Below are 24,405 nucleotides of genomic sequence, written 5' to 3'. Positions count from 1 at the left end.
ACACAATTAAAATTGGTTTAAAACGGCACGTATGAATGTGATATTTATAACAATTATTACGACCATTGTAAGTTAAAATTTAAAAAATTAAGTTTAAATTGTAATAAGTATTGCAGCGCAGAATTTTTAAGTAGTAGTATATTATACATTTTTCTGCGATCACATAAACCTGAATTTTTGTTACCATAAGTTCTTTAGTTGTCAGAGCACAAAGTAACTTAGCGATAAATATAAGAGTCAATAATGATGAAAGGAGCTTTAGCATGTCGATTTGTGCGGAACGCCGTCCTTAATTAATTTTCGTATCCAGCCGCTAATGCCTCACGAATCAAGAACGGGGGGGGGGTTTACGCTCGGGACTCGTGGAGCTTTTTAAAGTTCGAATCGGTCTCGGTTGCGAGGGAAGGCACGGTGGAACGAGATGGTTGTACAGAAACAAAGAAGAGCAGGATCAAGAGAGATGGCGAAGGAGCCAGGGGAAAGAGAGGCAGAGAGAAGTGGCGACGGGGGAGGAAGATGGAAAAGGTTGTGTGCGAGCAGGAGAGAAAAGGGAGACGTCGTCGCGCGGTGATTTAAGGTCCGGTGCCGCGCTTAGTTCTCTAAACATTTTAGCCGACCTTATTTCGCCTGCATTATTTCAACGTTAAGACAAGGCGGAATTCCACGTCGCACAAAGGCCGGGGGTCCACGAAAGGCAGGTCGGGGCTCGCGAAGAAAGCTACCGGCTCGGTTAAGTGGGCTGATACATAAATATACAATTAATCAAGTCGACTCGTAGATATATCGCATCCGTGCTCCGTATCCAGCCGCGTTGTCGTCGCATCTTCGCATCCTTACCATCCCCTATCATCTCTTACTTTTCATGGCTCATACCTTCCTCCACTTTACCCCGATACGATACATGCGCACGTCCGCGTTACGATAGAGATGGGTAAATAAGGCTATTCGGTTAAGACGTCCCACCATTTACATCATGCGAACCCTGCGAACGAAGTCCTTGTCGTGGGACAAATGACTCGTGAAACAAAGCGCAATGGCTGTGCTTTCTTCACATTCGTTGCACGCGAATGCAATCGTTAATATCATGTTGCGAATTCATATTATCGAGGTTTGCGGTGAAGCAAATAAAGTTCTCGTTCCATTACAAAGGAATTCTAGTACCAAGGGAAACTTCGATATACGTCTAAGTGTCAGTGTTTTAAATATATACATTTATATACACGTGCATAAATAATTTGTATGTTTAAAATTAGGGAAGACCTTTTCAAAATAATAGATTCGACGTCTTCCCTAATTTTAAACACAATAATTATTAATGAAACCATTCCATAATAAAAAAAAGTTATCGTGAAAGATTTATTTAAATATTTCCAAGGACTATCTCTCTTATTAAATTCACAAAAATATGTATATAAATGCGTATTCGACAACGTTTCCTTTGTATGCAGAAAATTGTAACAGCAAAGGCCAACCCGCGGCACATATTGTATGCAGCTGTTTATTTTTAGGATACGTTCAAAAAGTGTGATTAACTTTAGAGCTAGAACCTTTTGAGATCAAAGTAAAGGAGAAATGAAGTTTAGTTTTACCATCAAAGAAGATACTCGCAGTTATTTTGCTTGGTGTGTCTTTGAAGCCTTTGCTAAATTAAATCGTTAAAAAATTGCTATAGTAATATAAATTGAAACAAAATACGTCAAACAATGAAATAAGTAAACGATTGGTTATTTAAGCGGACGGATTTAAAGATAAAATCCTAGAGTTAAATTTTGAATTATTTAACTAACTGTTTACAATTGGTTTTTTTAGAGAAGTTTTTGCTGAGAACAATCTATTGCGTGCAGATGTGCGCAATTTTGCCTGTATGTCGGCTTTTGTTAGCGGAAGTTTTGAAAATGGAAAGATTTAATTCGACAAAGAGATTTTCATACATACAAATTTATTTTATTGCTTTAACAGGAACAATAAACCATTGTTTCTTTGAATGGTTTGTTTTTTAAGGTTAAAACGCGATATAAAAGTAAAGATTTGTATAATTAGTATATACAGAACAATGCAATTATTTTGATAGAGCACGTTTTCTTTGTATACACTGCCTATATACAAGTAATAAGTTCAAAGTTACAATAAATAATAATATGGATATCTTAGATTTCCTTGTTATTAGTTGACATTAATATATTGCCGATAGTTAATCGAAAAATCAATTGTTTGTCATTTACATAGTACGTTTCAATTAATGGATATTTTAGTCACAATAATATTTGCGAAGCAAGCATGGTTTGTCGTTTTAACTATACCAGTTACACGTCGTTTCAATATCAGAAATGTTAGTGGACGCGGATAATTTTATGTGCGACAAAAGAAACATATTTATCAATTTCTAATGAGAGAAATAGAAAAACGTATTCATACATATTTATGTTTTTTCAAGATTAATATAGACAACGTGCCAGAATAAAAATATAAATGAAATTAACTATTTCAAATAAATATGTCTTTCATAGTACAATTAATATAATACGTAATATGCTCTTAGTTAATGTAACAGTGATCTCGTTAATAATAATTGAACCAATTTATGCGCATTACGATGTGCAAATATTAAAATATATTGTTCTTAATGTCCGTATTATTGAGCAAAAGGAAACACACAGCACTGATATATCGCGATGATCATTTACGCGAAGTTACGTACCAAGAAGCAAACGGAGAATTTGGCAAATGCTACTGCTTTCTTACGCTTCCGTTAAGAAACCCTGGCAGACTCTATAGTATGGCATATATATATAATTTCTGAAACGTCTTCTACGGATATCTCACGTTGAATTTGCCAAAGTCCAAGAAATTCATCAACTATGAACCTTTTCGTGGAGATATTCGTAAGAACATTGGTCGGGTACAATAATGCAATAAAATGCGCCCGTATAAATGTCATCCGTAAATATGTGCATATGACAAAGGCGAAAGCTTTTCAAAAAACGTGCGCTCTACTAGGATTATGTATTTTTAGGAAATTATACATGCAATTTTGTGGAAGATGTAGCTGTCGGCGGAAAATCCAATAAATGTTTAAGCTTCTCCTCCATTTGTAAAACATTTCCGATGACTGCCAATGTAATTTGCATGTTATTAAAGGACGGTTTTACTAGTCGCGCGCAAAATTCGAAAAATGCATGTTTACGTGACACTGAATAACGCGTTTTCGCATTACATAGGCAAACGGATATGCATATACGTAGAACAGCTTGAAGAAAAATGCTGTTAAAGAAGTTTTATGTAACTCTGTGAGAAATTCTATTTGGGAAGATTAATGTCCCGCAAATCTTGATGGATACAACTCTTTTCTGGATAAGACCATCTCTTAGGAATTATGGAAAAGTGAAATGCATACGTGTTCGGACGAAAGGGGTAGTGCGTGTGCATACGGAAAAATTATTTCAAGTAGAAAATACGTGAAATTTGATGAGCACGCGAATCAAAGTCACAAAAATTTGTTTCTTAAATATATAATTTTACTCTTAAGGTTAGCAATATTTAACCAGATCTGTTGAAAGTAATTTGTCGTTATGAATAACACATATTACGAGATAATTATTTATTAATTGCTTTTAAATAAATGTCCACGGAACCAGAAACAAGTATGTTATTTCGTACCAAAAAAAAGTATAAATCGTATGTAGAATATAATCATCAATCTGAAGGTTCCTTATCGATCTTTGCTATCTCTGATAGATTCGAGTTATCAGAAACGTCGCATGTGATATCGCACACACGTTTCGCCTAGATCTACAGATATCCACTTGCGCTCAGCGCAGATCAGAGATATCGAATTTTCGATGGAAGTCTAATAATTATAAAATTGGTCGTGGCGCGGCGAAACTATTTTGAAATATTAAAATCACAAGTTTCCAACGCAAATGATATACGACGCAAACATGCATCAAATATTCATTACCGTTCCGCTTCTACGTAGGAGTACCAACAACGAGATAACCGGCGAAAATAAGTATACAAACTGGCTATACGACGCCTGGCGCGATCAAGATTACCGTAGAATCCTCGACGTAGCACGAAGAACAATAATTCACCTCGAAAGTGGCTGCCTAAAAAAATAATCTCCGCAGCTTGTCCTTACTCACGCTCGTAAATCAGCGTGCACGATTGTGCTCTGCATAGCGGGTCACGGAAGTCGGGCACTACGAATCAAGGAAAGAGAAATAAAGCCGTCCGGTTCGCCTAATAATTCCGCAGAGTCGTATTTTCGCGCGCGAAATGCGCGACGTCGTTCATTCTCCGAGGAACGCATCTGCGAGCCTCTCGTCGTTCCTCTCGTTTCGCGAAATAAGAGCCGCTACGCGCCGGGCGAGCCGCGCCGGGCGTTGCAAATGAATCGTTAAAGCCGAATGGCAGGAAAGCGCGTCAGACGCGAGGAAATCGATGCCAGAGTAAATGATTTCTCGTACGCCCGTAAACGTCCGCGCCTTTCGTACGCGAAGATAAGCAACATAAATCTTCGGGTTGCGCGCGTGTACACGCGTGCACGTGCACACGCGCGGGGGATGGCTCGCGCGTGTGTAAGCGCCCTCGGACGCGTCCTCGCCCGCCCGCTCGTCGAGTACTCGAATGATGGCCGTACATACAGCTTTTGCACCTTTAATATTGCACGCGTCAGTGTTGAAGTATTTACGGCCACGGCGCATAAAAGCGCCGGGGTTCGGTCCTTGAACTCCCTTTTGCAGCAGCTCTTCCGTCGAGAGATTCAACCGTTGATGCTCGCTACACCCCACACTCGGCATACGATACTCTTATTACTCGGTATCGCAGTGTGGCACTGCCGTAGATTATGCGGAAAAATCTACATGGATATCTAAAATGTGTTTTTCTCTAACGTACCTTATAAAATGTATTTGTACCAAATCTTTATTTTAGTCTATAAAGGCAATTGAAAACAGTGAACATTCACTGATTCACAGTTATAAGTACAGCACTGAATTATTCAGTGCTCTACTTACTGAATTATTCAGTGCAATACTTACTGTTTTCAGTGATAATGCGCTGATTGACTTTCAGAGAGTACGTTTAAAACATTTTGATAGCGCGCGAAATTGTGAATAAGAGTATAGAAACTGGTTACATTTGCGGCGCTCGTAAACCAAATTATTTATATACACACACGATACTTTAACATAATAGAAAATAATGCGAAAACTGGACCGTTTATTTGTTATATATTATTGGCGAGATAATGATAATCAAATTATGATCCGCCACAGACCGCGGTGGTAACAAATAACAATTTTCTTCTCGGACATTATACCTTCGTATATCGCCGCGGAATTTCGCCGGGCTCAAAAATACATGTATGTTCAAACGCAGTTTTGAGTAGCTGTGTACACAGCGGCAGAGGCGGAACATAAATATTAATTGTACGAGATTACATGTAAATACGTGCGACAGCAAGCGGCGTGGCGAAAGGAGGGTACTGCGGTAGCACGTGCATCCCAAATGGACCATTATTCCATCAGCGACACAAACTGTTAGCTAACTCGGTCAAGCGAAGTGACCGTGGACTCTCCTTTTGGAGACAAGTTGTGGATGGCTGGGCCCAGTGCTAAGCGGGGGTCAAACCGGCGGCCGGAGGGCAGGCGGTTTAATTTTTGCGGGCGGTTGCCAGAAATAATCTTTCGCTCGACTCGGCGCAGTTGATTGTTTGATCTCGACAAACCTCGCCCATCTACCAGCAATCTGGCTGTCGTTCCTCCCGCGAATTACTCCGAACTTGAGAAATTAGGCTGTTGTCCAACATGCGATCGGCATACGAAATTCGCGGATTTCCCCTCTGCACATACTACAATTAAACGCATCATGTGCATAGCAATTGTGTGCCGGGTCACTGGCTTGAAATGGCAATGTGCAAAAATGTAGTATTTATATTTTTCAAGGTAATTAATATTATCGTCACATTGGCATTGCATTAATATCTTAGTTGTAACAAAAAAAACGAATATTTACAATTGAAATACCATTAGCCACCTCTGTATGATTTTTTACGGTTGTAACAAGTGTTACATGTCCTCATTTCCATTGATTCTCTTTGAATATACGTATATTAACGTACGTATACGATGCAAACTCAAATGCACCGTTCTTCCCATTTACCGCGTCACGAAATGCCGAATTGGCGGTAATTGCTACTTAAACTTGGCGTTGGGCGTCGCGTAATCGGGGTATTTAACAATTTACATTCTATTCCGCGAACACACGCGTAACGCACCGCGGCCGTTAAAATCGCGTACCGCGCGATCGCTCGCGAAGACCTTTCTCGCATCGAGTAGCGCAGGAGTCGCGGGAAAACGAAGAGGAAGACGGTACCGGGAGCGGGTGAGAAGTAAGACGAAGGTGACGGTGAAGTACGGTGGAGGGTGGTACGACCGTTAATATGGAAGACAGGATGAAGGAGACGCGGCAGGATGTGCTCGAGGCGCATTTCACACAAAGTTCCTCCGAGTAGGTAGGTACAAGTTTTAGCCCGAACAACCCGCTCCTCTGCTACGCTCCTTAATAGATACCTACTTCGCGGGACACACCTACCGTCAGCCAGCAGCACCTCACCCCTTTCGTACTTGCTCACCATCCCTAATGCCCTCCGCCAGGTCCTTCAGGATTAAGCCACCCTTGGGATCTCCGGGTGCAAAAGCCATCGAGGTCACTGAAGAACGGACGAAGGCTAAGCATGGCTCACCATTCAGTCTTACGGCTAATGACGCTCTTGTACTAGCCGGTGTATGTGCATCGAAGGGCACTTTCGCAACACTTGCCAGATGTTCTTTCTTATAACTAGCTTGTTGTACGATATTCTTTATAAAGATCGTCATGTAAAAGTAAAGCTTTTGTCTGATCTGCAGATAAAGTACAAAGAACATAGGACAGAAATCTCGTCTACTAATTACTATATGTTATTTTTTAAATATTTTTACAGATTTTTAGTAATTTTGAGAAAAATAAGATAGAAAAAGATAGGGAGTCGACTGAACTCTGGTTATCAGTTAATCGACGTTTAAGTGAAACTGGCCCTAAGATTTCTAGTAGAAAATAATTCTTTTATAAATAATATTGAAATTGTTTAAGAAATCTCTGGAAATAATATAATATAAGAATAAGAATATTCGTACAAAAAACGTTATCTTTTAAAATCTTTCCTAAACTTTTTAATCATAGATATACATATTAATGCAGTTTTTCTGCTAAGGATACATAAGATCCCCTTACGACTTACTTTTCTTAATAATACTCTTTAGCTTTCAGAATAATTTTCTATAGTGAGTTTTAATGATTGTGCATTGTCCGTAAAAGCAGGGGAAGAAGATAAAATCACGCTGCGCGTCTAAGACCAAAGGGTTTTTTAATAAGCGACTGACACCCTTCCGGTGCGATCCGCTTACCAACCCTTTCTTCGTTGGATAGAGACAAATATTCAGCCAAGGGAAAAAATAACGCGGCGGCAGTGGGGTCGCACCGTAGAGTCTCATCCATCCTTTGGACCGTGATAAATGCATCTGGTTAATAAAAAAAAGTGAAATTCCATGTGAAAGCAAAAACCCCGTAAAACGCCAAGATTAATTCGCAGTCTTTGTTTAACTAACATTATTATTTTTAATTGATTTACTTGTGATTATAACCAACATTTTTTATATATTTAATTGTTATGTTGCACGTAATTGCATTGATCGTTATTGTACTCTTTCAAATCATTTGTAACATTGAAAACGAAGCTATTTATTAGATATTGTTAAATATGAAAAAAAAGTAATTCGAAGAAGGATTAAATAGTAAATATAAATTAAATATTCATAATTCAAATGTATTCTAAAGAATTAAAAATATAATATTAAATATTATTATTCTATAGTTAAATTTTATCAGGGGAAGAGGGGATGCTGGAAGAACTAACCCTACCAAGTTTGCAGAACAAAGATTATGCGGGAAATTATTCAGAATAATTAAAATGCAGATGTGCGTCACACAAATCTTCCAGATTTTTCAGTGCGTTAAGGAGGGTAGTCCTCTAGTCCTCTTTCTTTATTCGTCTTTTCGTATAAGAAGCAGCAGAGTTGTGTGTATGTGTGTGTTTGAAGTCGATTCTATCCGAAGAATATGTATATGTACGAAGGAGCAAACGAATGAATGAACGAAGGGATGAAATATACTCTGAATAAGAAATGAGAGGAATATTTAAACGTCCTACTACTACGATATCTCCGTTTTCCTGATTTACCTATTCGTATTAAATATACATACTAAATATAAATTGTAAAAAAGTTAACGTCTTTCTTCCTATATGTTCTTTAACAATGATTTCAATAATGAGATAAATATTATTAACTATATAATCATATTTGTAGTAAAACAAATATTGTCTAATATTAGAATCAACAAGGCATAATTTTGCGTTAAATTTATCGTGTAAATATGTAAATACATATTATACATAAATGATACAAACTTTGAACCACATTAATTTACACATTGATAAATAATAATTTTTTAAATGAAAATAGTAGACTTTATCTTAACGAAAGGATTTTAAAAGTTCAATACATTTGTACAAACTTTGCTTCAATTGTCACATCAATTCTAATTTAGGACTGACATATATATTTGTTACATTTAACTTTTAAATATGTAAGGTCTCTCTGGGACATATAAGCCACCACAAATACCATAAAAGCTCATTATAACATAACAGAATTATTACAAAATTATAAGAAAACGTTGATACATTTTAAATGTATATAAAGTGTCGTTTAAGTTGATGTTTAATGCATATAATAAATTTTACCAAAATTTATAATCTAGATCTACAAGGATACAAGCTTTATAAATTATTTACTAATATACTTAAATTTTGCACGTGCAATAAACGTTCTTTAAAAATTATTATAACAAATTTTGTAGTTTATACAAACAAGTTCCGTGTTGTCTTCTAAAACCTTTCTCTTAATCTTTTAGAGAAAATTATAGTATGATTCAATTTCAACTTAATATATATATTTCGATTGTTTTGGATTTGTTGCTTTTTTTTTAACGAGCACAAAAGTCTATGAACGATACCACAGATACGAAAAAATAGTCCGAAATATAATCGTGCCGAGTTCCGATCTCCAACGAATTGATAGTTAATTACCGGGAAACGGGGGTGGCTCGGATAACGGATGGGACAAGCCGTCGCTGTAATTCACGAGGAACGGATTTTCGTGTTCCTTTATACGGGACGTAACGCGAGGCGAGCGACATCGAGGGCCGCACCCTTCCTGAATCCTTAACCCGCCGGAACTGAATATTTAACCTGTCCCGGCGAACATAGAAAGAGAAAGCGAATAAGGCTGAACAGAAGAGAGATATCCCATCAAAGCGGATAGATCTGTGTTCGCTTTAACAGATCCGTCGATTCCTGTCCTATAGAAACGCCATCGTCGCCTCTTCACGCACGTCCCTTAATAAATATTCGGTTAGTTGTACCAGGGGGAACATCACAAGGAAATAAACATATGGTGTAATACAAAATCAAAGAGTGCGTGTCGCAAATAAAGACTTGCAAGATACTACATTTGCAGCGAATATTTTGAAGAGCATTAGAATTGTATCAAAAGTATCTTATATGTATATTTGTAAGAACACTAGACAATAAGTTTGGTACAATATACGCAAAATAATATTGAGTAAGAAATACTTGAGTTATAATTAGAATTTAAAAGTGATATAGCAACATACTATCATTATATACTTTTTAATAATCGATACTTGTAGCCTTCAATTAGTACACGGAAAAAAGTGCTGTTGATGTAAAAAAATGAAATTGCTTGAATTAAACATTAACGTGACGGACTGCCACAAATATAAATAATTCTCTCAATTGTATTTGCTATGGATTTTAATTTTAAGCATTGAACTAAATATCCAAATTGTTAAGACAACTATCTGGTGTTTTTCGTTCATTAATATTAATGTTGTTTCAACGATTTTATTTCAATTACACTGATCTTATTGATACAACTTAATTTTTTTCCGTGTAATCATTATTTAAAGAAACGTGAAATATTAAATATATATATTAGCACAAGATCGTAACGTTAATTGTCGTCGGTCGAAATAATGTTTAAGATCTGAAGAAAATTTCGCGGAATGCACGAGGCGAAATGTCAGTTCGCTTCATCTTGATCCCTCTCCCATTTCTCTGCTCTTCTTCCGCCGGCTGACATCTCGCCGTTTCTCATCATCCATCAGCAGAGCCCACTCAAGTTGCAACAACTGTAATTAATTTTCTTTTAATTCTCAAGATTAATGGATCGACGCAGTCCACTTCGTTGGCATCGAGCGGAACCCGCGCTTTATGGTGTTTACGGATCTATTTAGAAATTTCCTGACCGTTAGGCACACGGCCAAATAAGCATGGTCATCAATAAACCGAATGGGCGGCTGAAACTCGGAAAAATCAATAGACAACGCGAAGGAACATTACAGGTCAATAAAGTGCGATCAGTGGTAAATATTTCTCGCCACTTGTTTCTTGTCCTCAGTCAAGAGAACGTTTTCGTATTTCTCTTATGAGAACAACAAATATCACAAATAGGATATCCTAATAGGGGCCATGATGTTTTTATTAAATTGCATATAGAATATATTGGATTTCATTCGAAATATTCCACAAAAGCAAAATAAAATAATGCATACGCATGAGAACGCCCAGATGTTGAGATATCATAAAAATAACGGTGCTATTGATGTTAAATAATAATGCAAAATAATATCGCTACCAGCTGTCGCGTTTAATTTATTTCGAAAAATTTTCATGAAATTTGCCGTTATTAAAAATTTCTTTACGTTCTGTTCTCAAATGCATTTTCATCGAAATAATTCTTCATTTATGTGGGCATTATACAAAAATGCTGATACGAGTGCGAATTAAACTGCGCCACTAAATATGCAAATATTAAGTTTTAAAGGCATTAATGCGGAAATTAGTTGTTGCCTCTGCGCACCTAACAATTTTGATATATCAGAGTAACGCTGCAGTTACTGCTGCGACAATGAACACCATTGCGACGATATAATTAAGGCATTGTATTAATTTGACGTTATCAGTAGCGCACGAATTCCATGAATCGCTGAGGGATATAACATGTACTCATGCGAGAACACAATTTGTAATTACACCTCCAATCTTAGACGTAACTGTAGGGTAAGCATAGAATTTGCAGAGTCTCTTGTAATTGCAGCAACGATAACTTTCCAGTAGTGGGAGCAGTCGCTGAATAATCGACTTCCATTCGTAATTTTCCATGTAGAGAAAACTTGTCTTTTACAATAATAGCACGAATACGCGGCTGGCGATTATTTATGGTAATATTTCACCTCTTCCTTCATTCTGCCATTTTATTTTTCCAACGATGTAGCTTTGTGATTTTACGTTTGACTTTCAGGAACTTTAGAAAACAAGAATATATCCCGCTGTTAAAAAAGAAAAATACCGAATATTGTAAATCAATAGGTAAAGTCGATGAGAAGAAAAACAGGGTTTAATCACAACGTGATTAAACTGTATAAGAAAGAATTACAACAAAACGATATTGTGGTAAAGCAACAGTTGTCTTTAGTTGTTTACTTATCTACATAATTATAAGAGTGTCTCAATACTTTGAGAAACACTAAGATCATTATTGTGCAATATCCAATACTTTCATAATGGAGAGCTTCTACAATGCCGCGAGACGCTCCATCGTTAGAAGAAGAATCTTATTGTCGCGATCTTAATTCATTTCATTTTACGCGCAAACGATCGAGAAAAACGAACTTTCATGCAAAAGCTCGCACACGGATGATAATTCGAGATGGATGGCCGCGAATTTGCGCAAAAAACAAAAGGAGAAAGAAGAGCGAGCGAGCAAGAAATATACTTTTCTCTATACTCTGAAAAGTAAAGGGATGGGTCCTTTATATTCCTCTGGCGAAGCACCGAGGTCTGTCCAAATGAAGTGTTGAAGAGCTCTGCCAACATGAATGCGAGCGAGTAAAAGTAACACGCGCTTTGAATTGTACGACTACAAAGAGCCGCCACCGGGCTAATTTGTCTGAATGAACGAGCGATGGACTATGGTGGTACCACGGGGGTTGGACCTGAAACGGGGATCGGACCTAATTCTGGATAAACACCCTTTCATTATTTCGCTGGAGTCTCCCGTTTCGAAAATTCCGCTGCGCCTTTGGCCTTTGTTCTTTGCGCGTTGTCTTACGAAACTACGAGCGCTGGCCTTGCAGAAACCTTGCCTGTCATCAAAAACTCGTCAGGAAGTGATCTTCCCACGCGACGCAATCGCGGTATCTTTAAAAGTGCTCTTTCTTTTCGCTGCCGTTAATTAATCTAATATATTTACCGTGGAATACTAATGGCACATTGCTAATCTAACGTGAGTTGTATTATTCACGTTATTACTTGATTAGGAAGGATCTATTTGAGAGAATGTAAGCTTACACTTTTAATTAAATTTAATTACTCGTCTAGAAATTATTTCAATTATTTGCATGTGCAATTACAATGCTATCTTAACACGAATTATATAAATTCTAATTAATAAGAATGTGAGTTTTCTAATTAAGTAATGAAAGATTACAAGGATTTATCTTTCATGTGTTTATTAATAACTCAACGAGAATAACTCATTAGATTCCAACTACTTATCGCGATAAATCGCAAAAGCGAAAAGGTGGCGAGAAAACAAATGGTTGTAAAGTGACAACGAGTGGTACAGAGGCTCGGAGAAGAAATTCAGGCAAGACGGCGAAAAATTAAAGTAGCGTCCTGAGGAGAAACGGAAGGATGAGGGCGGAAGAAAATGGTCGGGCGACCGTAAAGGCACGTCGAAACAAGCGGGCGTAAAAAACGGGATGCAATTGGCGTGGGCTTAGAGTAAGTCCTCCCGCAGGCCAAATTCTCTCTCTTTCTCTTTCCTTCTTCCTTCTCTATCTCTGTCCCACCCTCTCTCTCTCCCCTCCCTTTCTCTCTCTCTCTCTCTCTTTCTTCTTCTTTCTGTTGCTCGTGGTACAGCGCGAAGGGTGGCTGCGCCCCTCTTCCCGAGCTACCCTTCGTAATCGATCAATTGAAAATCGTTCGAACGACAATCGATTTCGAATCAATTGGAGCCACAGTGTAAAACTAACAGGATACGTATTTCTCCGGTCGCCACCCCGGCCCACAGTCGACTTCCACTCCTCCAATTCCTCCATTTCTACGTCGGCCCCTCCCCTACCACCCGCGTCCCCTCGTCCTCAACCCCTTCACATCCCGGCCACGAAATGAGACTACCCTCTTCCCCCCTCCCCCCCTGCCTCCTCTGTCGCCCCTCGTATCCTCTATCCGCAAACCTTCTCGCGTGACTCTCCGTCCTTCTTTATCTTTCCTTTCATGCCTTCAGCCGTTCCAGAGCGCAGCAGTCGCCGGCTCTTTGTTTTTCATCAGGCGAACACAATTTTGAGTTACAGTTCATTCGATTCTCTTTTATTTAATTTCCATTAACGATCCAGCGCGCATTGGCCATCGTCTTCCATCTTTCTCCTTGATGGACCGACCATGAAATTCCACCTTTGCCGTCCTCCAAATCGCACTTCTCGCTCAGTGCCTTTTGCTCGATGCATCGCCCGCGTCTGACTATGAATGTCCATTACTACTGTGCCCGCATTTCTGTCATACAAACACGCGCTATTTTATCGTTTGTGCGATAATTTATGCTGATTTGATTCAAACGACGGGTTTGACGACGAGAAAGTTTACAATAGTAAAATTTACTTTTGCATTTGCTTGCTTCTCTCTCTCTCTCTCTCTCTCTCTCTCTGTCTCTCTCTCTCTCTCCTCTCCTCTCCTCTCCATTATCGATTATAAAAACTATGGGATTATACTAATAATTTAGTTCTTTGTTGTACCACTTTGTAGTACACACAAAGATACAATCATTTTAGATGCAATCAAACAATCGTGTAATTCTCAACATTGCGAGATAAGTTGGTTACGCAATATCACTGAAAGATTTGAAAGTTGCAAAATTCATCATGCTATATTTATCAGGAAGAATAACAACGTAAAAAGAAAAAGCTATGTAATTTTCTCACGCAAACAGCAACTATAAATCATACAATCTTTGCGAAATGTACTAAGATAATGATGAAAAATATAATTTTTGTATGGTCAGTTTTCTTGAGAAAAAAGAAAGCAAAAAGGGCAGATAGTGGATGAAAAAAGAGATAACGTACATGACAGGACGGAAAAGGGGTACGAAGTCGGTAAAAGAGCGGTAGGAAGGGGGAGTTAATGAAAAGCGTCTGACGAATAGACCAACTAATTGTATCCGAGAGGAATTAATAAAAACGCCTGACGGGCCGGCTGGTGTGTCGGCGAGGGGCGATTCTCCATCATTTATTTCATTTTCCTCAAAGTGCCGTCGCTTTTTTTCCATCCTAGAGCACTCATATCCGCCTATCCTCCCATTTCATAACATACTATCTTCGCACAATAATCTTTCACATCTGGGACTGGATATTTCATTCCGTTCTCCCAATATAACGTAATATAATATCTAGGTAAACCAATACTGATATGACTATCTCTTAATTGCGTAAAGGGCATTCACGTTGGTACCAATATTAGCAAAACTGCCTGTTACCTAATTATAACTACATCGATGATCCTTCGACAAAATTACACATTTAAAACGAAGATAATAAATCTTTAATGCAGACTGTCTTATTCGTGTAATACATTTTATTTCATGATTTTTATTTTAATATCATCCAAATGTTTACGAAGTTTTTATGTACATATGATTTTTTTTTCAAGTACATGCATCAACACTTTATTTCTCATTGCTGATTAAAGATTACGAATGTTAAATCTTAACATTGATGGCCATTGAAATTCGATAGACACGTGGCCATTTATTGGCACGGGAAATCTATGCAATTCGTCCATCATTGAGTGTGGTCTCCGGCTTCGTAGAATGGCAAGGCTTTTTGCACACTTGAACTCGGTCACACTAAATTTCTGGCCGGGTGGACTCCAAGTTGCGGCGAGCGGGAGACCAAAAATAATGGCCGCCACGGCTAAAACCAAAAATAATCGGGCGCCGCCTGCTGTTCCCTCACTAAATCACCGTTCTCGGTACTACGGTGACCAGTTTCCGTCTCTCCGCCTGTACCACGCGCTCGCACCCACCTTTGCCCTTCGCGTCACTTGCCTTCGCCCCTGCCGCTATACCGTCTCATTATTTACCTTAATTGGTGGCAATTAACAAATAATTAATTGTAAAACGCGGATACGGTACGCTCCAAAATAATTGTTTGAAAACCTGCCTGAAAATCCTGTCCGGTTAAATTTCGAGTTCGGGTAGTAGGCCGCGAATGAACGATGTGCGCGCGAAGGTACTAAAATGTTATTACTAGGGATATATATGGCCATCGCGGGAAATAATATACGTACGTGCGTGTCGAGTTCACTGCAGCGTGGCGAAGAATATGTGTAATTCAAAGTAAAAAGAGAAAAAACAAGAGCAGCGCAAAAATACAGATTGTAAATCCGTTTTGCGAACCGGGCTTTATCAGTTAGGCTATAAATGTATTTTAGGATTACGAGAGTGATGGTTTATTCGTTATGTATACATGTGTGTGTGTGTGTGTGTGTAAGTCGCAATCCATAAATAAAGTATTTAACTGTTGTTCGCTATACGACGATCGGTGTAGAAGTAACAAATTGCATAGATCTATGGTTGTTTACTTAACAAAAAAAGCATTGCAATAAAAAGATATATTGCAAGTTCTTCACTTCAATTTAAACGAGAATTTCAAGTTTTGCGAGATTGCCAAAGGACTTACTTTTACGAGGCGACGTTACTGTCTCTTAAAGAAACCAAGCGCATTTGCAAATTAAGATAAACTAAAGCTCTGCAGTTGGTTTTTCGTTTCAACGTACTTTTTCCGAAAGAAAATTTTGCCAATAAATAAATTTTGTGTCATTTCATCTGCGCTCCGTTAAAGAAACGTCTACATTTTCAACGCACGCTCGGGATCAATATGCAATTGAATATCTTTCGCAGTATTAACTATCAGCTTCCGCTTTCGAGCAACGGTGATTTCCAGCGAATGTTTTCTGCGAAATTACGGACAATCGTAAAACCCTGATATCCATCCGTAATATCCGTTCGGTATAATCGTACCTTGAAAAAGTCACATTTAACAGACACGTAGATTACACCGTGCAGCATTATGTATTGACGTTGTAACTGGTGTGCGCCGCGACGCTAAATAAAAACGTACGATAATAACAACATGCCGCGTGACGACGTGGAACGAGCCAGAAACGTCCGCAACGCTTTGGCAAATGCATCTGTCAGCGAGCGAAAGCGGCGCGGGAATGGCTTTCCTCCTCCACCGCTGGCTTCGACACCCCCATCTACCCTCGAAAACCGTCCAGTCTGCGCCTCACCCATCCATTCGGTCCCCTTTCCGCCTCCCTCCCATACCCCGTCGCTCAACGCCTCTCCCTCTGGTCCGTTTCATCTCACTTTCTCGCCATTCCCTCCGGCAATTACTATAAATCAGAATCGCAGTCAATATTTAATCCTCGTGGAATGGTGTTCGGCTCGGACGGGGGAGGCTGGCGAACGAGCGGGCGCTGCACGTTCAGTGGTAACCGCCGAGGTGCAGCGGGGGCTGATGCAACAATGCCAGTAATGCGATAAAATATACTACGTGTCGAGCTGGGGCAAAGAGGGCCGGGGGGAAATGGGTGAAATGTCCACTGTTCATGCTGCTGACCATCGTTCGTTTGACTCTCAGCCATTCCCCCGATGGAGTAGTTTTCGGATAGCCGTTCTCGCCGAAAAACGAGAAAATGCTAAACGTGGGGAGAACGCTAAGAATCGTAACAATTAATCAGGCCTATGCCTCGTATTTTAAGATCCCGTGTTACAATATTGACCGTTAACATGTGCGTGTATTATTATCTAATGTTTAGACGAGAGAAGCGCAGTATTTTTTTAAACAGATAGTAGAGAGAGAAGAAATTGTGATAATGGTTTAAACGTAATTGTAGGATTTTTAATACATTTTATCTATTTACTTATTTTTTTTAGCTATTCCGATTTATTATTCAACAACGAAGTTACATAAAGAATAAATTCGACACTATAGCGCCAATAATGCCACATATTGAATAGCAAGTATCTCTTATCGTTTCCGCATCTTATCGTTGCGTTCAATTGTTCGCAATCATCTAAACTCACCGAATCGACAAGACTCTTCTCGAGTTCTCTTTAAAGTAGGCTTTAAAGCGGTTAATATTTACAATGCGGAGTGCAGTCGCGTGCCTTCTAACTATAAGCGATGGAATTGCAGCAACTTCTGCTTTATTAGGGAGACAAGGCGACCAACGTACCAATTCGAATGTCATTATTGAAGTAAAGCGGTTCGTGAGCTTATTACTGTCATTATTATTGCCATCACGAAGAATTCGTACGGTTCCTAGATCGAACCTTTGTCATCTCAAAAATATCTTAATACTTCCTTCCCTGTACTTGTACCTCAATACTTACATAAGTACGGCGATATTCGTTAAATCGATTCGTTTCAACTCGAAGTTTATTAAATATAAAACGTAATTTCCTCCAACCACTGATATCGTACGATCTTTGACATATATAAAACGTCCAGGATGAAATATAATTGAACAACGTTAACACCGTGTCAAAGGTATTTCAATTAACATTTCAGCATTAATGTAACAATTCGCATAGAGGCAAATGGGACATTTGTGACAGTCAGAAGTTTACAGACTTACGTGTATATGACACGATGTCGTGCAGGAACTGGCGAAAGTGAGACATTCGCAATGGAGATGAAGTAGCATGAAAGCAGGGCCTCATTGTGGGCAGAAGAATAGAATCTCAAGGGTTGGGTCCTCAGGGAAATCAAAAGGCAGTGGGCCTCCGGGATAAACCAGCCAGATCTCAGTGGAGGTTTGCCAAAGTAGCTTGTCAATAACTTAAATCTCAATCGTAACTTGGTACTCCCAACTGATTTCCGTTTCTGCGACTCGTATCTGCTTCTCGTCGATATTCATAGCTGACGTATCTTCCTATGCTCGGAAGGAGTACGTGCTTTCGGAAATTCATTCATCCTCTGTACTTGCCTTTCTCTAGTTTCTTGTTTTGCGGATTACTTATATACCGCGCGTTTAGAGTGAACAAATGTCGCTTCGAAAGGACTTGGCGTGGTGCGTGCATTAAAATGTGCTTTATTTCCTTTTATCAGTTTGAAAGTACCTCGTATCCGTTATAACATTAGTTTAGAATCTTTATCTTCATTCTAAGCACATCGCGGTATCCTATAAGTATTAAATTTTCTTTACGGTATTTGTTTATACAGCATATTTCTTTTTATTATTTCAATAGATAGATTTTGTTCATATTCGATAGCTTTCTCTACGGCAGACGAAATATCATTTTGTCAGATTTCTATCGGCTGTGTGAGTTGACCGAAGAATGGCTGAAGGATTTTCGAGGGCAACTGAGGAGACAAAACATCGCAGGCACGACGCGCGGTACAATACCCATCCACCCGCGGAGATTGGCTTCTACCATTCATAACTTCGACACATTCTCTGTCAAAACGTTAGCACAGATTGTCAACCGTTACATCACCAGCCATCGAGTACAAAGAACGTAACGCTAGTAAACACGCTTCTATCCGCGCTTCTTTTTGAACGCATTGTTCCGAAAGAGTGAAGGCGTACCATACCATAAATCGTTTCTTACTTTTAAGGCGTAACGTCGCTTTAACTTCAAGTCGAACAGAATTATTAGTGACAGAATAAAATAGGTACTGCTTAATTTTAATTATCGTATTACAACAAAAGGTGCGAATATGTTGAAATTTTTAAAAATACAGGCTTTGCCTTTGCGAGGAGAATTTTCAGAATGTTTAATTAAAACTTTTTCAAGCTTATTCGACCAAGTTTGACAAAAATAACGTTACGTAATAACGCTTGTTGAAACAGTTGTTGATTTCTGTCGCTAGATTGTTCCGTACACTTCACGAATGCGTTTCTAAACTCGAGAAGATATCAGCATCCGGTGCTGTAGCCTCGATTGCTCTTGTTAAGAGATTGGCGCAATTGTCAACCAACCCATGTACAGGCTTCTCGTTCAGGAAGCACACTGTATTATTCACAAACAAGACAACGATGATATCCATAAACAAGGCGGAGAGTAAAGCCAAGCTAAAGTTACGAGATCATATATACCTACTGTCCTCTTCTTACCATCTGCGGCCACGTTGTGAACATCACAGAATGGGATTGGGAAGCCATCTATTCGTTACCAGTATTTGATTGCATTTGATACCAGTATTTACTATGTCGTAGTACACAGCAGTTAGTTAAATAATGTCACAATTATGTGAAGATCCATTAGAGCAGCCAACTTGTACCTCTAAAAGACGCGCGTGTAGAACACAATTAAATAAATTAAAACGATGCGAGTATCATTTCTACTAATAGCGACTGATTATCTAAATTAAGAGTAGAATTATTTATTTCAGAAATATTACATTAGTTCTCTCAAATTTTAAAGCGGTTTTATGCATCGTAGGACAAAGTTAAAAATATACCCGTTTTGTATAACGCGTCGGTTATTATAATAACGAGGAATGTAATAATCCAGCGGAAGAATAGGGGACCATCAACGAGCGATGCATCATCGTTCGGAGCTGCGGGTGAAAATTAGAAACATCAGCGTGACAGCCAATAAGTTGCTGCAAACAGCCGAGGGAGGATTTACATCTTCCTTACTTCCGTACTTGGGAGCTATTTACAGCCGGTACATTACGGTGTAAAGTTCCCGGGCAATCGACGTTTCGATACATTATCAGCAAGAAAGACAAATGTTTCGCCCACGCGTAGGTAATTGATACTATCGGTATCGATTACCATTACCGCCGGAGCTAATTACCTCCGGCATCGTAATCGAATACAATGAGGTAAACAGCGGGCTATTCGCGTTGCAGCAACACAACCGTAATGTCGTTTACACAAAGGCCCGTACATTGGTTCGCGGGCTCGCTACGGTCACATCAGTTGAAATACCTAGCACCCTCTGATGCGCGCGGATCGGCTGAAAATTAAACGCTGCAGATTGAGAAACGAGGCGCACCATATTAATAACCCCCGGCGGGGAATTACTCGCCACGCACGATCGCGCCCGGCGTAGCGTTTCTGGCGAAGTCACGTGCAAGTATAATTCGAGCTAACGAGCGACGCAGAGACTGTACTGTATGGGGGCTTGCGGAAGACGGGAGGAAACAGTAGCGGCGGCTCGGCGGCGAAGGGGGTAAAATTCAGTGGTGTGGGACACACGGGTAGGTAAGTAAAGTAAAGTCGGCGGCTGTATCGCGCTTAAACTTGGGGGGTTAATTCCCCTCGTTACATTGCGAAATGCCGGCGCGCTTTCCTTAGCGATCGCGCCGCTCGGCTGCACGCTTAGGACCGCAATGCGGAATAGGTATTCCGTTGCGCATAAGAAATTCTTCTTTTGCCCGAACTTCTGCTCCGACTTACTTCCGAATTCCTTTCAGCCAGGTTGCTGCCGAGGTAAGAATTTTATTCTCGACGACGCTAGAAATCTCGCGAGGTCCTAATGAGAAGTAACAAGTCTACTCCGCACGCGAAAGGAGATTGTCCCCGCGATTATCGCCGCTGTGAACAACGGCAAATTTTATTTTTTCCTTTTACTTGATCCGAGCTAATTTCTTCAGTTGTCGTTACAAAATATCTTGTGAATAATCGGTACGTCATGTTGTTTCGATCCGCGATATGCGCAAAAGGCTTTAAGTGGGATTTAAAAAAAAAGGAGTATTTCTCCCGCTGTATAAATCAGTACATTCGTACTCAAATGAGAAACTATAAGGAGCAGCCATTTTTCAAGAAAGTTTGGCTAGCGCGGCACGATCACGCTCTACTTACGCTCGCCGAAGTGCGACATACGCAGAAACGTAGGGTGGTGGGTGGTGCGGAGAGTGAGGGGAGAATGACGAGCGAAAGGGGTTAGTCTGCCACATTAGTTGGCGTATCCAAGTTCCAGGCATCCAATCTATTACGACCAGTTCGGCATTAGTAATGTGTCGGCGGTAATAGCGAACTTGACGGTTCTTTGGAGAAGACGGAGGCTCGAGGAAAAGTGGGACGGAAGGCGAATGGGGAGGAGAGGAAGAGAGGGAAAGAGAAACATCGAGGTGGATAGATAGGATAGACGAGGAGAAACCCACGAGAAACCTACCGAGTGACTCATGGAAGGTAGCACCGGGGGGGGGGGGGGTTCCCGAAGAATGTTCGGTGGCCAGGGGATAGGCGGTCGGAGAGGATCGCGGGATAGGCGTGCACGACATCAAAACTTGCTTGAGCGAATCTAAACTAACCGAGTAACTCTCCGCGTTACGGGCTACGATATATGTCGCGGTGAGATGGCGAATTGGAGGGTGTTGATGGTGGTGGTGTATATGAAATGGAGGTCGCGAGGGCCGCGAGCGGGAGAAGGAAGCGAGGTCAGGAAGGACCGCGCGTAGAGATGAGCGGGTGCGGTAGGCATGGGGCACGAGACGGGGTAAGAGTAGGAGAAGAAGCGGCGGGAGGTGCATGGTAATAGGAGAGCAATGGAGGAGAATGAAGTAACTTGGCGTATATATCGTGTAGCATGTATAATTCTGACCACATCCCACCAAACTATGACATATTCGAGCATTAGCTATTCCAGCCGGATCCCAATACCTTCTCCCAACCTCTGGCGGACCCCTTGAGCACGACCCCGCTTCACCCCCGACCGCAGACTTGTCCTTGCGCGCTACCATCGTTGATTCACTCGCAACCGCCGCCGACGTTCGCCGACGTTCCCCGCGAACTACTGGTAACCGTCAACCGGCGAACTTTAACTGCACATGGAATTCGAATATGACGCAGAAAGACGAAGGAGAACGTGAGAGGAAAGACCAACGCGGCGAAAGGGAGCGAGAAGCATGGTTAAACGCGGTCTATCCATTTTACATCAATTGACAATTGTATTTATAAGTTGCCACACGAAAAACTCTACTAAATTCGCGTATTTGTTTTCTGTCATAATTCAAAATTAAGTGGAATTGCAATAATATTCTGTGAAAAACACAGCAAAACTTCAGAATAGTTAATAAAGTAAAAGTGACAGCTTTTACTTAAAATTGTCAAGAGTTGTAGGATAAATGCAATAAATGTCACACATACCTTTTCTAAAAAAAGTCGCTGATTAAGAGTCGTCAGTGCCGCCGAAGCTGTTACGTGATCCACAAATTCCACGAAAGCGTATGCATCATTTCCAGGCTGGAACAATCAAAGTATTGTTTTATATCCATACGTGCATAACATTCGCATAAATAGAAACAGTAAAAGAGATAGGAAATCAAAATGGTATTATATTTAATTATGCTTATTAGATGGTAACCGTAATTATTATACAATTATTGCTGTGCAAGGTTTGCTGAACTATACCAATTCACCTGCAATAATTTTACCGCCTTCTAATAAAGTATCTTGAAATATCTGAACAGTTTTAAAAACTTCGATTAATATTGTGACATATAAAAGACGAAAGTTGAGCACGTAATATATAGAGAAATCGCCAGACTCTTCTATATGAATGATGGACAGAGGTAAAATCCTGTGATTTAAAGCCATTTATCGAGCTGCCCGAATGGACACAAATCCAGGATCATCTACTTCTTTCTTGTTTCATTTTTTATTCAATTTCTATTGTCTTACATTAACGCGACAGCTTTATAGTTGGACGATAAAAAGACGATGAAATGATAATGACGAGTAGCAGACAAAGAAATTATATAAAAGTTTAATTAAAAAATGCGACGTTTATTACACGATTAAATTCAAATCTGTGCCCTTCCACGTCCATTATCGGAAGATTATATGCGATTTTACTAAAAATTTGTATTAAAAATTTCCAATAAATTTGATAAGTCCAGGATAGAAATCCAGGAAATGATTATATTTATGTCAATATGGATGATAGCGAGATTAGCGATGAAAAGCTTCCAAAGCAATAATGGGCATTTCTTCCGCAAGTTGACGTCATGCAAAACTTGTTGTCTATTCTGTGTATAGGCGTTGCAGATAAGATATATATATTCCCGTCGGAATGTAGACCGTAAACCTTATCTTGCACCAGCGCTCTTGCGTTTATTTGCAAGGCACATAGAAAGGGTAGACATAAATGTGAGATATATGATGTGAAATAGCGCTGGTAGATAGTTTATCTTTGTACACGTATTTCTACAATTGTGTAAAATTTACAAAATTTATTTTAATTAAATTTATCTTTACGTTCATCTTTTAATTACGTTTTTAAATATTATACCTTTGTGTAAAAGAAGACACCAATTTTTTTAGTTGTCCTTTTGGATAATCGATGAATTTTATAAACCGCATTTCAAGAAAAGAGATATTAAATTAAATGCGACACTGTCCATTGTCACTAAACATTTTTACGTTTTCTGTTTAAAAGGGCAGAACGCAATTTTTCTGCAGTCTACAACGATGCGGTCGAGAGTCTGAAATTTCATCTTTTTCAATTCTCTTTTTTCCGCTGTCCAACGTAGTCAGCATCGTGCCAGAAACCGGCGCCGGCTTAACATCGAAAAATAGGTGATAATGGGAAAACGCAGCTGCACGTAAGTTAATTATAAGCAAGTGCTTGCGGAGGTACTAATTACTTATTGTAACTTTTGCGTTAATTGTTCTCAGTAATTGCTCTCGGTGGTAATTGGCTGTCCTCCCATCTCATTTACTTAGGCAACTCCAGTGGTCGCGAGGCGGACAGTAAAATTCTGTCATCGAAATCGCCACGTCGAAATCGTATTTGCTTACGGGGCGATTAAGTTTTCCACAATCTCTGTAAAGTCTTGAAACCGTTTGATGCTGAAAGAGACATGATTATATGATGGACAGTATTGAATTGGACTTCTAGCACGAGACGTCCAATTTCACAAGTTGGGAGATTGAAAATTACTGCTAACTTGTTTAACAAGATTGCAATTAGTTTTTAATTTCTTAATAATGATGTCTTCGTTTATACTTGTCTGTTAAAGACGACGAAGGTCGGGAGAAGTAAATACCGAAACAAAAAAATAAGTTTGTTTTAATAAAAGCATAACAATGATTCTCACCATTTATTTGCGATAACGTTTTTAAATTGCACGAAAACATTTTTTTACACTTAAAAATCCAAATTTCTCAACATCTGACAAAGAATAATATTACAGTCGGTAGGG

The 24,405-nt window shown here is 39.5% G+C and overlaps 1 protein-coding gene across 1 annotated transcript in view; it reads right to left on the bottom strand.

Moving 5' to 3' along the window:
• LOC105568077 (nucleolysin TIAR-like) overlaps positions 1 to 24,405 on the bottom strand; it is a 307,843-nt gene that overhangs the window by 198,071 nt on the left and 85,367 nt on the right. The window contains exon 3 of the mRNA XM_012023462.1: positions 22,349 to 22,444. Coding sequence (XP_011878852.1) covers positions 22,349 to 22,444 — 96 coding nt within the window. The remainder of the gene's footprint in view (positions 1 to 22,348; positions 22,445 to 24,405) is intronic.

Source organism: Vollenhovia emeryi, unplaced genomic scaffold, assembly GCF_000949405.1.
Source record: "Vollenhovia emeryi isolate VEMERY1.0 unplaced genomic scaffold, V.emery_V1.0 DF939132.1, whole genome shotgun sequence".
NCBI classification, from domain to species: Eukaryota; Metazoa; Arthropoda; class Insecta; order Hymenoptera; family Formicidae; genus Vollenhovia; species Vollenhovia emeryi.
This window is presented reverse-complemented; position numbering and strand designations above follow the sequence as displayed.